The 15,387-nt window shown below is 33.2% G+C and overlaps 1 protein-coding gene across 3 annotated transcripts; it reads left to right on the top strand.

The window, feature by feature from the left end:
* The first annotated feature begins 13 nt into the window (after window positions 1-13).
* Window positions 14-13,208, top strand: LOC120277281 (probable GTP-binding protein OBGC2). 3 transcript variants are annotated; one of them, XM_039284061.1, is made up of 10 exons: window positions 14-162; window positions 2,027-2,499; window positions 2,783-2,874; window positions 3,656-3,739; window positions 6,208-6,285; window positions 7,701-7,901; window positions 7,977-8,084; window positions 11,266-11,340; window positions 11,470-11,672; window positions 12,775-13,208. In XM_039284061.1, exons 1-10 carry the CDS (start codon window positions 56-58, stop codon window positions 12,851-12,853), a joined length of 1,500 nt encoding a protein of 499 aa, XP_039139995.1. In that variant the 5' UTR covers window positions 14-55; the 3' UTR covers window positions 12,854-13,208. The 3 variants fall into 3 exon arrangements, with proteins under 3 accessions (XP_039139995.1, XP_039139997.1, XP_039139996.1); XM_039284063.1 differs by lacking the exon at window positions 3,656-3,739; XM_039284062.1 differs by lacking the exon at window positions 11,266-11,340.
* The last annotated feature ends 2,179 nt before the right edge of the window (window positions 13,209-15,387 follow it).

The raw sequence follows: 15,387 nt of genomic DNA, 5'->3' as shown, positions 1-15,387 counted from the left end.
AGGGATTATTTTTTTTGGTGTTAACTGTGTAACCAAAGCAGGGAAGCCAAGTTTCATGGCTCTTCTTCTCCATCCATCCATGCTTCTCACTGCTAAGAGTCTTCATGGAGACCTTTGGCCCAGCTCTCTCCGCCCTCATTCGCCATTCTTCTCCACCAAAAGGTATCCTTTCTTTTTCTTTCCCATACTTCCTCTTCTGTCTCAAACCCTAGAAAAACCCTTTGTAGTAGCATGTTTATCTGTATGTTGGCATAAAAATCAAAGAAATCAAAGAAAAATTTTTGTTTGAATCATGTATCATGAGCGTAGGGCTGGCTTGTCTTCGATTGGTTTCTATGGGTAAAGTTAGAGGGAATTATGTTAGTTCCAATGGCTTTGGTTGATTGGTTTTGATTGAAAGGTATTTGCTTGCTTGGCTTAATTTTTGCAGCGCAATTGTGTTGGATTTTGTGTCTTCAATTTGATATGAATTTTGCCCTCAGTGCTGCGAGTGAGGTTGCTAAAATGACACCTTAAACATTTAGAGGGACCATATAGCATGGTAGTACATTGTTTTAAGTTAAATTATTCAACAAAACAGTTAATAATGTAGTATGGTTGATAAATGGTTTGCAGCATCATTTGACATGAAATCTAATTATTTATTAAGGCCAAAGCTAATTTGGATGGTATAGTTCTTGCCCATCTTAGTGGAAGATGTTGGGTTATGGATCTTTCTACTATATGATTGCTTTTTATTTGATCCATGGAGATTATTTAGTCGTTCTTTGAAGATCACCCTTTCTTACCCAGATCACTCTATTACCATTGTTAGTGCCAACACAATATGTGCAAACAACACTAACTTAGAAATCACTAAATGAGTGACTGTGATCCAAGGAAACAATTTAAACAGACTGACAAGTGCTATTCCACTATTAAAGATGAGATTGTTAAACAATGGTCTTCTTGCACCATCTTTCTCTCTAACTCCAACTCCTATAAGATAAATCTCTCACTAGCTCCTTTCATGCATTGAAAAGACAATGAGAGAAAATCACAACTTGGAATCAAACACAAACAATGGATAAAAGGAGAGAAGGCCTCTGGAACAAATACTCTCTTTTTAAGCTCTCTCAAGTCTTGATACTTGTGAAGGCCTTCTCCTATCTCTATTATTCAAAGAGCCCCTTTTACACTGAACACCATATTTCTAAACTGCCCTTACATAATTGTCTACTGTTAACAAGTGATTTGGTACCACCAAGCCCAAAAATTTCCCCTAGATAGAAAACCATGAACTTGCTCCTGCAAAATACCATTAACTCACATTGCCTTGATACCTAGAAAAGTCGGGCTCCACTTCAACTTCTTTAGATCCATTGTATTGGTCAACAAGTCCGCTAAGCTCTTTAGTTCAAACTTTAACTACATGCAACTTATCATTTTCAATCATTTTGTGAACAAATGATAATTGATGCTAATATGCTTTGTTCCTTTTGTGATGGACCAGAGTTTTTACCAAGCAAACGAAACTATTGTTATCACAATGCAACTACATGGGAGAAAATTACCTACCAAACTCACCAATCAAGCCTTAATTATAAGCTTTGGTCAATGGTATGTATGCAGACTATGTAGTAGATACTGCCGCCATTGGTTGCAACATATCCACCCAACTAGTTGGGCAGTCTCCAAACTAGAATATATAACCTGTAGTTGATTTCATTTTATCTAAATCACTAACAAACTTTGCACTAACCAAACCCATGATTGATTATTCTTATTTGGTGTATGTAATTACAGAATTACTAGTGCCTCTAAGATATCAGAGCAGTCACTTGGCGGCCTCTGATCGTGTATTCCTTGGACTAATCATATAATTGCTTAGTACTCCAATCACATAAGCTATATATACATCAGCTATTATGCACGCTGTATCAACATTGATCTACTTACAATATCGGTGTCTATTCTCAGCTGACTATTTTCTATCTTGACCCCTAAAGTAAATTAGTAATTTGTACTATTCAATGCTTTTTTACAGGAACAAACAATGGAAAATAACTTCTGAAAGCTTTCAACATACAGTGATTAGTTGCCGATCTGTGAGGGTCAAAGAAGTTGGCCCTGCCAATCTTGATACATTGGTCAGGGAACCACATAAATATTTTGATCAGGTTATCATCACTGTTCGTTCAGGAGATGGAGGTCATGGTGCTGTACTTGACATGCCTGCCCAGACAACTAGCTCTAAAATGCAAGGAAAATTTGAAAAAAAGTCAAAGAAAAAGAGCTCATTTAAAAGGGATTTTGATGGCTCTCTCGTCTTGCCGATGGGTGGACATGGGGGTGATGTGATAATATATGCAGATGAAAGCAAGGAATTTCTCTTGGAATTTCATAAGAAGAGCCGTTACTGTGCAAAAAGAGGGGGCAATGTCGATGCCATGGGCACCCTGACCTCACAATTGCATGATGGCTTTGCTGGACCAACATTGCGAATACCTGTGCCAGTAGGTTTGTATATTAAATTCTTTTTCAATTCTAGACTAAATTTCCAAATTTACTAAATTTACCAATGCAGGAGTATTAGTTACTTAATATTAGAATTATATTATCTAATCTTTTACATTTGATTTATGTTGGTAGCTTGGATAATGAATGAATTCATATGACCCATGACCCCTTACAGTAAAAATATTGAGCTTTCAAAATTATTAAACTCATAGCAATTGAAGCGAAGTTTTTGATGATCCTTATGTGAAATGTGAATATTATTGACCTTTGAGAAATATTGCAGGTACTGTAGTAAAACGGAAAAGAGGAAAATTTCTGGCAGACTTGGCGCATCCTGGTGATGAAATTCTTGTTGCAAGGGGAGGACAAGGTGGGGTGGGTATCGAATGTGATATTTATCAAAGTATACAAAATTATTAATTTTTTTTCTTTGTAATAATTATGAGAATCAGCGTAAAATTTTGTTTATATGTTTCATAATTTTTTTTCTTTTGGTTGCACATTAAGATTTCTGCTAGCAGAAGGAAGGGGAAAAGCTTACATAGCATTTCCTGATTTCATTTGCCTTTTTGAATGATATCTTAATTTCGAAACACCAATTGTTAGAGTTACATGGCATGAATGCCAAATTGTTTACGAGTTGAGTTTTTTATCACACCTACACATTCACATGTGGCCTCTTACATAGATTATACCTTTTTGAGCAATAGGCCTCTCTCAGTGCTCACTCTACAGTGTTTTAGTGATCTGTTTCTATTTTATTAATTCACTTGCTAGAAGCATATGTATGTTAGCTTGCAAAGGAAATAAATGCTTGCTGTAGAAAGTACATTAAACTTGATTGCTTCTTCAATCCCAATCAGATTCAAATTCGGATAAGTGGCATCATACTTTTAAGAATTTGGATTGTTGAATATTTTATCATATATTATGATCTACTTATGAACTTGAAAAACTCCTAGTTATCCTCTATAATCTTGCACCTTAATACGAGGCCTGACAACCCAAAACTCTAACATCCCTATAGATATTTTCATTGGGATATGAATTATTATCTTTGTTTTCCAAAGGTTTTATTGGGAAATTGCTTACCGCCATGTACTTGCTACCTCATTCTCCATTGCCTTGTTTCATCTGGCTGTTTCCTTTTTGGCAGATTAGCTTGCTAGAGATGCCTGAGAATAGAAGGAAAAAACTTATGGCTTTATCTACTAATGTAATGAGGGATGAAAGTGATAAGGTAACCTTACTTTTGATGCAAATTTTGTTGAAATCTATTGTTTAGGTCATCTTCATCTTTTCGATTGTGTTGCATATGGATATTACTCTTTTAGAATTTTGTTGGGTGATTACCTTGGTACACATTATACAAGTAACTTAACAAACAATCCATGGACATAGAAACAATAAAAACTAAAATAGCATGAAAAGATTTTACAGTAAAATGCATAATTTAGTTCCTTGTTGTGCTTCCTGACCATGAAGAGAGCAGTATCAGCCATCACATATCATGCTTTATAGTGTGTTGACTGTGTTCACATTATCTTGTCACCTATTGTAAAGTTATTGGGCACTGTTAATGCTGTTAATATTCAACTTCATTTGAGAACTGAGTACAGTTGTTGAGATTGGATTGGCTGCAGCAGGCAGGGGCCAGGGCTACCCTTTTCAAAGCTGCTTTTGAGGCACACTTTTCTGTAACGGTGGGGATGGTTGGGTTAAACAAACCATGTACAAGTTTTGAGAATAGATCCAAAGGGTTCAGTTTCTTAAAGTTGCGGGCTGGAACCAAACCAATTGATTATGCTAACCAGTTAATGGTTTCAATCGGTTTGGTTAGCCTGCTGCCCTTGTTGTCACTTATATACAGAGGGCGGAATGTCACTGGCTTGCAATTGCTGTGAGGGATTTAGGACGTAGCTTTGTTTAAGGTGTTGTTTGGATTGGCTTTTAAAAAAAGTGTTTTTTTTTTTTTTTTAATTTTGTAGAAGCACTTTTGGAAAAAGTACTTTTAGAATAAGTTAAGTGCTTATGCATATTTTTTTGTTTGGATGTATTAGTTTCAGAAGCACTTCTGTAGTTGTGAAAATGTTTGGATGTTTAGTTGAAAAGTACATTTACAGCAACAAATTACTAAAATGCCCTTTTACTGGATTGACTGAGGGCAGTTTAGTAAATGCACTCAACCAAATAGCTTATCAAAAACAGCTTATTTCCATAAGCTGGTCTTTGGCAGCTTATAAAATAAGCTGTATTTGGGCTTATTTTACAGCTTCAGCTTATTCAAAAAAGCCCATCCAAACATAATAACAAACCTCATAAGCACGTAACTTATAAAATAAGTGCTTTTGGATGAGCAATAAGCTGATCCAAACAACACCTAAGTATTAAAATTGTATCATTCAACTAAGTAATAAAAAAAAAATCTAAAATAATAGAGGGTTAGATGGTAACCAAGTGACCAACCACATAAGAGCATAACTGTGTAGGCTGTGTAATAGGTTTGCTCATGTCACATATATATTTTTATGACATATACTTTATGAACAGTTTCAATTTGATCAACCAACTGATAAACTTTAAACCCGAAACTGAAAAACAGAAATTGGAAGAGACCAAACTGAAACTGAACCGATTGATTAGGTTAAGCAATTTTTCGAATTTCAGTTCTGTTTTTGGGTTTTTTTTTGTTTTTTAATCCATCATTAATTACATTGCTGAACTGCATGAGCATTCCACCACAGTAACACCTTTGACATTTTAAGCCTTTTTTTGGATGCTAGGTGTGTTTGGCCTTCATACAAGGCCAATGCCTAGCCTAGATACAACTCCCGAATAAGATCATGGATAGAGGTGGAAATCATCCCATTGTTTGGACTTGATTGATGCATACCTGTTTTATACTTAAAAGAATGGATAGATATGCAAGACTATGAAACTTCGCATATGGTAGTCCACTCATGTTCTATATCTTATAGAATTCTAATGTGAAATTTTTGGAGTTTTTCCTTCGTGTTTCCAGATATACTTCTATTGAAGTTTCTTAAATACCACCTTTAACAAATGTCCTGCAGAACAATTATTGTATGTAACTATGCATACAAAATATTTGTGTGAAGCGATGCCCACTGGACACAGAGAATAATTTAATATTCATTACCAATCAACTAAATAGGCATGAAATTTTTGGTTTCTTTTCTTTTGAAAGTTTAATTATGAAAGTCAATTAATCTATCAGCAAAATATATGACCATGTGACATGTATGATAAAAGATACACTGGTTATTAACTTAGTTGTCTTGTGTTAAGGTCGAGGGAAAGAAAAACCTGGATTAACATTCACATGAGGATTTAAATTTATCAATTTCCTGAGCAAAATATTAGTTTCTTCACTTGGTTACTGCATGTTGGTTGGATTCAATATTTAGACTAGTTTCAAATTTAGACTATTAGTTTCCTCAATGCAAAACTCATTTTTGGATTCTTTGAAGATACTAATCTGAAACTATTTTGGGCTTTCCTCCCAATTTTTCTCAATGTTCACCCATTTTAGGTCGTTAGGCAGCCCACCCCATTACAGCTTCAATGCCATCTCTTTGCTTACAAATGATAGATTATCTCTGACAATACAAATTTTTCAACCATTTCTTTTAATGCTATGCATAAATTATTTTCTACACGAATGCAATTTCATTGATCATTTTGCAGGTTTTAGTTCTTGGCCAACCAGGTGAGGAAGTCAGTTTGGAGCTTATTTTGAGAGTTGTTGCTGATGTTGGTCTTGTGGTATGTGCATAGTTAGAAATACTGACACCTGTCTTTAGAATAAATACAAACTGGAACTTGGTTGCTCTGGTTACTCTGATTGATGCTTTCAATACTTTGGTGAATGAAAATCTATATATCTGTGAATATTATTATTTGCCATGAATTATTTTATTGAAATATTGTCTGTGTTAGTATTAATCAGGATATAGGCATTAATATCAACCTATTGTGAGAAAGAAGCAAGTGATGCAAGGACATGATTAATGAGAAGGTATATAATTATGCACAATTATTGACAAATTAGGCTGGATGCATGACATAATTCACTAACATAATGAGTTATGATAACTGCTAGAATAATTGTTCATTATTAGTTTGTATTGTTTTTTATCTGAATGATGTTTTGAAAATATGATATTTTTATTTTTATAGTATGTAACAAATTAAATAAATCAATTAAAATTTAAATTATGGCTGGATTGAATATACTAGAAGTGGTTTAGCTTTGGCTTCATTTGTACTGACACATTTTGAAACCTATGCCGCAGGTAAAATTTGATATAACTCAAATTATTCCTTTGCCATTTTTTACCCACCAGACAACTTTGGACGAACTATCATGTGGTATCATTATTTCAGTTAAAAAAAATGATGTCCTTGCCCAAAACTTTTTTTTCCTTTTCCAAAATCTCTACATAAATGTCCATTATATAATTGTAAAAGTAATCTGAGGAATGTGTAGTTGGCTTCCTTGAAAAAATTATTAACAATTTTGAAAAGCACACTTTCGTGCCAAAATAGACGTAATTTCAAGCTGAATTTGTTGTCATTGTGGAACATAGACATGGTCTCCATTGTTTTAAGGATAGACTGCAAACTTATTTTTGGCGATAGGGTCAAATGGGGCCTCATTTTACCTAGAGGACCAATAAACTCTCACAAGTCTCCTCAGAGAATGTGATATTGTTCCTGATAAAAGGGCCTAAAATTCAATAGCTTAAAAGCTCTGCGCCTATTTGGGTTGTTCTCATCTCTTTCCTGAAGGTAGCGTTTTGAATTTTGGAATGGTTGATTGTTAATGGGAACGTCTTTAATTGTTAAGGCAAGGACATATTATAAACTTTCCAGACTCCATGCCCATACTAGCATTCTATTATACATTGCCTTTTTACTAAATAATCAAGTAATAAATTTCGCACCAATTATGTGAATTTCCATCCCTGCAAACTAAAAATATTGGATTTTCTCTATTTTGTAATCTTTGGGAAATACAAATGTGCCATGCAACATTTAACCTTTTAATTTAGATATATAACAGGAGCATTGTATGGCTTCAAGTGACTGAAACCTTTTTGCTTGATATCTATAATGGTGTGTTCAACTTATTTCTGAAGGAGTGAGTGCTGATGAGCATATTGTGTCTTTTACCCCAGGGACTTCCAAATGCTGGAAAATCTACCCTTCTAGCAGCTGTAACACTTGCAAAACCAGATATTGCTGATTATCCGTTCACAACTTTGATGCCAAACCTAGGGCGACTTGATGGTGATCCTACTTTAGGGGCACTAAAATATTCGTCTCAAGCAACATTGGCAGATTTGCCTGGTCTTATTGAAGGTGCTCATTTAGGAAAGGTGATGTCTCATTTGATCCCTTTTTATTTTCAAGGGATCTATGTTTCTAAATGAGAGATATAACTTTGATTGTAGGGTCTTGGTCGCAATTTCTTGAGACACCTAAGAAGAACTCGATTGTTGGTTCATGTTGTTGATGCTGCTGCTGAGGACCCTATGAATGATTACAAAACTGTGAAAGAGGTTGATTACATATGGCTCTATTAAATGCATCTTTACGTTGTCTGTATTATGTTAGTTGATGTGACAAGATTGACTCTAGCAATCACACTAGCTGTATAAGTAACAAAAGATGAGCAAGAGCATTGTTCCTTGCGAGGACTTTGTTATCTATAACTAAATAATATTACTCTTAGCATTATTTGAGGAAACGATTTATTGGTTGTAGGAGAAATAAAATTACTAATGAAAAAAAAAAACAGTAAAATTGTCAAGGGGTTTCTATATGATATGAGGATGTTAGGGTTTGACTCTAGTTTTGTCCTATCAAAGAATAGACTCTAATATTGGATTTACTATGATAGTTGTTAGGATTCTCAAATAGTTGTTTGCCCTTATTTAGGTAAGAACACAATTTAATCATAAGCCTCTGCTCAGTGTACCTTACAACTAAATTGCAATAAGAATAGAATCACTCAGAAACTTCACTCTGTTCGATTAATGAATTCCACAGACCACACAATAAGCTCTTGGATCTGTATTTGGGTAACCTAATCTTGAGGCTTTAATTAGTCATAAACATTAATGTGAAATCAATACAAATCATCAAATTCTGACTTCTCTGTTGGAAACATCATTAGAAGATGACAATCCAATTTTGATTACAAAAGCTTTTACAACATTGAAGTTCAATTGCATAAACTCATAAATAAATCAATACATTATAAGGTCCACAATTCAAAGAGTCACAAAAGCTACATCTTATCGTAAGGAAATCTATTCCGTGCTGATATCAAATTAACAAACAAAAACAAACAAGAGTTCATGATGCCCAAACAGAGAAATAATAAAACAAACTCTTGATGATCTTCAATTTTTTGTGATTCGTTTCTTAATCTGTTTTTCTTGTCCTCTTTTCTTTTACTTATTTCTCTTTTTTTGATCAATGAGTAGAACGGCTCCCTAGATCCATCTCGATGCTTGATGATAAATAGCCCTCCATCCATATATGAACATCACAAAAGTTCCCAAAAATGGCACAAAGTCCTAATGGATTAGTGTTTCCAAAAAATAAATCTCCTGACCATCGTCGTGGCCACCACCATGACCTGGCCATGGCTTGCCCATGGAGCTTTCTGAATTTTTTTGTTCTAGTTGGTTCTTTGATCTTGTGGTCCTTCACAACACATGGCCATGGTGCGTTTCTCCCAGGTTTGCCACATTTTTTTCTTGAAAAACATCAAATAAATATTTAAGTAATATCCGTTCAAACAAAGTTGAAAACTAGTTGCAAACACACACAAAAATTAGCAAAAACTAGCTGAAAACAGCATAAGGTGTACACGAATAAATCTGAGATAACTATATGATCATGTCTTATCAAAAACTTTATGAGTGGTTGAATTTGGTTCATATATGTACTGTTTGTTTCCCTCTAGCTAGATTGATGATAAGAGAATACAATAGGTGCAAATCACTATTGGTGATAATTTCTACGTGCTACTTTTTAGGCAATATAGCACTTACAAAGTTGTTGCACTGAAGTATCTAGTGCATGTTACACCAGTAGGAACTGAGATGCTTAAAGCTGTTTTTTACTTGATATAATTTGCATGTGATTAAGATGATTTAGATTGAATAATTGGGCACTAAAGAAGACAGCTTAAGTTATGACAAAGCTGTTTTGTTACAGCAATGCTAAGCAAATATTTCACTTAAGTTGTTTAATTCATTTGGCTTGGGTGGCAATAAGGAGCCATTCTTTCAGATCTTATTTGAATAAGAAAACTGCTAATGAATTTCCATCTCATTGGAGTGATCAATTGGCCTTTGTTGATTTAGTCTGATGTGCTGTACATGTTTTATTGTTGAAAATAAGAAGATTCAGCCTAATCACAAGTCAAATTACTGATTTTTACAACTGTAGACAGGATTTTACAGGATTTGTTATCTATCTTTTATTCCATAAAATAGTGAGTGGTGTAAACTATGAACTTAGAAATTAGGAAAATGACCTGTTTTATTCCTCGTAAATGAGGAAAGTTAGTAGTTTTTAAGTCCTTGCTTTATTTCCTATGTTCTTACAACATATAGGATGTAAATTTTAGTGATGGTTAAGTGAAGAAAATCCATTCTTTCAACCTTCATATCAACTATACTCTAGAAGACCTGCTCAATAGAAGCAATGGTTAGATGTAAACTACCAGCCAAAATAAATTGACTAGCTCTGATCACTTCTCATTCAATCTGTTAAATCAAATTGTTAGCTAATCTTAAATTCTCTGTTTTGATTACAAGCCCATGCCACCTAGGTCATCCCACCTTAAAGCTTAAGATTTTTTGTTGGACTGAGCACATCGAAATAGTATGAGAGCTACCTCACCATGAGCAACAAAGTTGGCTAGCTCATGTGTCTCCTTTGCTAACTAAGAAGATTAATGGGAAATTGTCATCAACTTTCTTGGTGATGTTCCTTGTGAAGAGGAACCCATTGAAAAGCCTCTCTGCATTGGATTATAGATACATTAGGTCCATCATATGATGCGAAGTCTTGCACAAGAGAATCGTGGCATGATCTTCAAGTCTGAGAGTGGTTGGCCAGAAATTTCGAGTTGGTGATGGAGGAGGAACTTGGGACTGGCCATCAAATTAGAAGGCTTTTGCTTTATTTTCGGGGCCTTCTTTCTGGCACCTCCTCTGCCAACCAGGCACATTGTTGCTTCTTATCACTACCATTCACAAACTTAGATTTGGTTGTTCCATAGAATTGCATTAGCACGAGGAAAGGTGAGCAAAAACATTCAAATATAGTCTAATTTATATTTTCTTTCACTTTTTTTTTTTTTTTAAAATTGATTCTTGATGCTGATATTGAACATATGTTTCTTAAGGATTGTTAGCTTGTGATGGTCTGATTCAACAATGTAGATCTTAGTTTTGTGTGCCGGCAAGTATCTTCTTGAACTCTTGCAAGGGAAAATTGAAATTGTAGTTCAAATGATTTTACGTTAAGATTTCTTCCTATTCATTCATCAACCTTTTGCTTTATTGGTATCACTAGCCTGTTAGATGCTATGATTTTCCTAAAATATTGATTCATATATGATCAATGAAAAGGCTGAGCACAGGTTCTGTTTCTTCATTTTCAATGTTTAACATTCATCTGATCTTAAAAGTGCTTTATTTTTTAATTTTTTATTTCCAGGAGTTACGAATGTACAATCCAGATTATCTTGAACGGCCATACATAGTGGTTTTGAACAAAATTGACCTTCCAGAGGTGCATAATAGTGTTTCCTGCTAATATCCCTTTATATTTTTCTCATGTAGTTAAGGATTGATGTTTTTGCAATACTGATTCCAATTACTTCTATACATATCACTGAACATTTTCTGTTTTCTATGATAGGCGCGAGAGAGACTGCCACAGTTGGTGCAGGAAATCTCAAAGTTTGGAAATAAAGAAGCATCAAACTTGGAAACAAGTGGAGAACTATATACTGATGATAAGGTAGTAGGCATGCCTTCATCTGGATCCAGTAATGGATATCAAAAGGAAAAAGCAATCGAGGACTATCCCCTACCTCTTTCAGTTGTGGGCACTAGTGTATTGTATGACCTCTCTCCCTCTGTCTCTCTTTTTCATTCTTTGCTATACCCTTTTATATTGCTCCACTTTAGTTTTTAATCAAATTTTTAAATTATTTTTTCCATCTTGGTTGATAAATATATGGAAGCAATACTATAAAATGGCTTGATCTTGCCTTTATACTCCAATATAAGTGGAAAGCTTATTGCTATTATTTTATATTAGAGGCGCCAAACCTTTTGCAAATGTGTAATGTCTTCATTTCAATATAATATTTGATGATTGAACTTTGTGAAAATTATTAATTAATTTTGTATTTTCATGAACAGATTGTTTTCTTTCATAACAAAGGTGCGATAACTATTTTTTTGTCAGTTTCTTTATAAATATCAGCAACTGGTTAGTTATGAATAACATCACACAACTCTGATTTCAGGCTGTCTAGAAAGACTCCTTTTCAATAAATTTCTTTTTTTATTTAATGTTCTACCAAATAAGTTCTTTCTTGAGTCATCACAAACTTAAACTAACTACCAAAATTTTCACGCATAAAGGTTCACATTAATTTATTAAACATTCCATCAGCTGATTGTTCACTACACAAGATTTCCTAGAATAACCACATCATTCTCAATGAGAGAAAGTCGCCATCTATCCATGCCTTGTTACGTCTTGATTAGATAATAAGTCTACATTATTATTTGTACATGTCATTTAGATTACCAAAAAAATCACATCTTTTTTGTGATCTTATGGTTAAATTTTATCTTTTCTTCATTTTCCTCCTGTGTAGTGATGTAATTAGAATGGTTTGTCTGAAGTGAGAAAGAAGAGACAAGAGGAAACTAAGTTGTTCTGACTTTAATTTTATGTATTCCCCTTCTATGTTGTTGTTTGATCAATTGTTTTGTTTTTCAAGAGTTTCTTGTTGCTCCTTTTCAAACTATTTACTCTTGACCTTGCTTAGACACTGTGAAAATGTTAGAAATTAAAAAAAAAAAGAAAGGAAAAGAGTTGCCCTTTTACCAATTCACACTACATTCAGTTTTCTTCTCACCTTCACTTTCCTAGTAGAATTACTACTGCTTGGTTGGATTGGTGACAAAATTTTGGTGCCTTGTGCAGAAAACACATCGGTGTCGATGAAATGTTGAAGGCGATAAGGGCAGGTCTAAGAAAGTGTCGAGATTCAGAGAAACAATAAATCCATGAACGATGGATGCATGGGATATACCGTCAACTCAAGACATACTCGAATGATGTGTGATGGCTATCACCATTAATGGTTTGATAATGTTGAGGTCATAGCATGAAGAACACAAGATGCAATTTATGATGTGAATTAGAGCATAGAATTTTTGTTGTCATCCTTATCAGATCTTTGAAAGATGATTTGAGTGTTGAAAGTTTTTGTATGAGCTCACTATTTGTTTTTGATAGGATCAAAAGGACAGATGGACCAGATCAAAATTTTCTCATTCAAATAGATCTGAAATATGTACAGGAAAGCTCTGAAATGTATTTGTTTTTTCTTTTTGTGGCTACCATGTTATTGATCATATTTATTTCTAATTTCCCTATCGATGTTTTTTTTTTTTGTTAATTTAAGTTATTATATCGAAATTACAACCCACTGCTTAGGAGTGTAATTTCTATCTGATTGCCATGAGAAAAGATGGTTGCTGATTCGGTTGAGTGAAATTTGAGGAATTATTTGGAGGAAAAGATAAACAGAAGCTTTTTTTTAGTATGTTGAATTTGGTTGAATGTGTGCTAACATTGATAATGGTCTTTGTTCATGCACACACACACACACAGATATACATACATGTACAGACATACATATATGGTTTTATTTGTCTTCCATTTATTATTATTATTATTATTATTATTATTATTATTATTATTATTATTATTTTTTGACTAATAGGTGACAAACGCTAACTATTTAAGGGATTATTAAAGACACAGACAGGTACGGAGATGTATTAGTTACTGTGTTTTACAGACTTTTTAAGAAAATCCTCCTGTTTTGCAACTTTGAAGATGAGAAACTACTGTTTCTTCTACAAAGGACCGACATTTATGCTCGTGAACAGTACAAAATAGTGCTGAGCTTAAGTGTACAACAGTTTAGTAACAATAATGTCAGGGAAACGATTTAAATATTTGCTCTTCTTTTGCACTGTTGTGTCATGTTATTGGGTTATTTAATGGTTGACATTTATTGAGATTTTTTTAAAAAATTAATGTTTTTTATAGGATCATTTGCTTGTGAACTGCCATTGGAATTATAGTTTTTGTTACATTTGTACATGGTTGAATGAACAGTATGGATGAAACCACTTAACCTATCTATATGTATATTTCTAAATATTTAATATCTCATGTGTATGCTAATAGGTTTATGTGTTTACTTTTTTTAAATATTTTAAGAAAAATTTGAGTTATAACCCTTAATAAAAAAAAATTACATTTTGAGAATATATTTATTTATATAATTATTATATTCATACACCTATCAGTATAAGTGAGAGAATAAAAATTTTAAAATATTTAAATGGGGTAAAAAGTTTTTTTTATAAAAGAATTTAATTATTCAGTGCAGCTACACCTGTCTATCTGCTCTCTGTATTTCTAAATGTTTAACATTTTTTACCCATTTTAATATTAAAACATTTGAACTAGATTTTTAAATCTCTTTGAACTTTAAAGAAATTTATACAAATAAAGTATTTTTTTTCAAAAAATCAATTATATTTAAATTATCTTTTACATATAAAGTTAAAATATGACATGCTCAAGGAGCCATATATATATATATATATATTCCAATAAAAGTAGATTCTAATTAAATTTTTAAATTTTCAACCTTTATCTAAATTAATTGAAAAAAATAATATCTTATCTTTAATTTTTCTAGTTGGATGATTATTTTTAATTGATTTTGATGTAATCAATTTATTTTGCTACATGTAGTAATTTTGGGTTGTTATAAAAAATAATTTTGTTTATATACATATAATTCATATTATATCGCGTCATTATCTGGTCCACTTCAAACGTAAATAGAATAACAAAATGCTATTCAATGATTTATTTGGTGCACATCAAATCTTTGTACTCCACATCATGTATGTCAGGATCTTGTCATAGCCATGTTGTAAAACCTTAGGCTTGAGTGGTTTTAGCCCATAGTTTTGTAAGTGGTTGAGTCCCTCGGAGTCTATATAAGGCTCCTAGGTGTTTGTACTGAGCACACACATTTGAATGAATAAAAATCCTTAAGTTTTTGTGTTAAATCCTCTCTTGTTCTTGGATATATATATATAAGCTTCTGACCCTAACATTTACTTCACTTTATTCTCTGTTGGTGATGAACATCGGTGAAGGGTCTAGAGAACAAAGTGAAGTAAAGGTTAGGGTCAGAAGCTTATATATATATATATATATATATATATATATATATGCAAGAACAAGAGAGGATTTAGTACAAAAGCTTAAGGATTTTTATTCATTCAAAAGTGTGTCCCCCTTATAAACACTAAGGGTGTGTTTGGTAGGTGGGAAAGTGGTTACTTTCTTAGGAATTTTTATCAAGGGAAAGACTTTCTAGTGTTTGGTTGGCCTTTTTCATTAGAAAGTTACATTGTAATGGGAAACTCATTCCCTCAAATTAATGGAAAATAATTCCCTCAAGTTATGGATGGAAAGCTAGTTTCTCATGGCAAAGGAATG

Source organism: Dioscorea cayenensis, chromosome 15, assembly GCF_009730915.1.
Source record: "Dioscorea cayenensis subsp. rotundata cultivar TDr96_F1 chromosome 15, TDr96_F1_v2_PseudoChromosome.rev07_lg8_w22 25.fasta, whole genome shotgun sequence".
NCBI lineage: Eukaryota > Viridiplantae > Streptophyta > Magnoliopsida > Dioscoreales > Dioscoreaceae > Dioscorea > Dioscorea cayenensis.
Note: the sequence above shows the minus strand (reverse complement) of the source record. Positions and strands in the feature narration are given on the sequence as shown.

Excerpts from the sequence above, each read along its gene's own strand:
- LOC120277281 (XM_039284061.1), top strand. The coding sequence starts at position 56 with ATGGCTCTTCTTCTCCATCCATCCATGCTTCTCACTGCTAAGAGTCTT. Across the intron at positions 163-2,026 it reads CCATTCTTCTCCACCAAAAG|GAACAAACAATGGAAAATAA; the intron begins GTATCCTTTCTT and ends GCTTTTTTACAG. Across the intron at positions 8,085-11,265 it reads ATTACAAAACTGTGAAAGAG|GAGTTACGAATGTACAATCC; the intron begins GTTGATTACATA and ends TTTTATTTCCAG.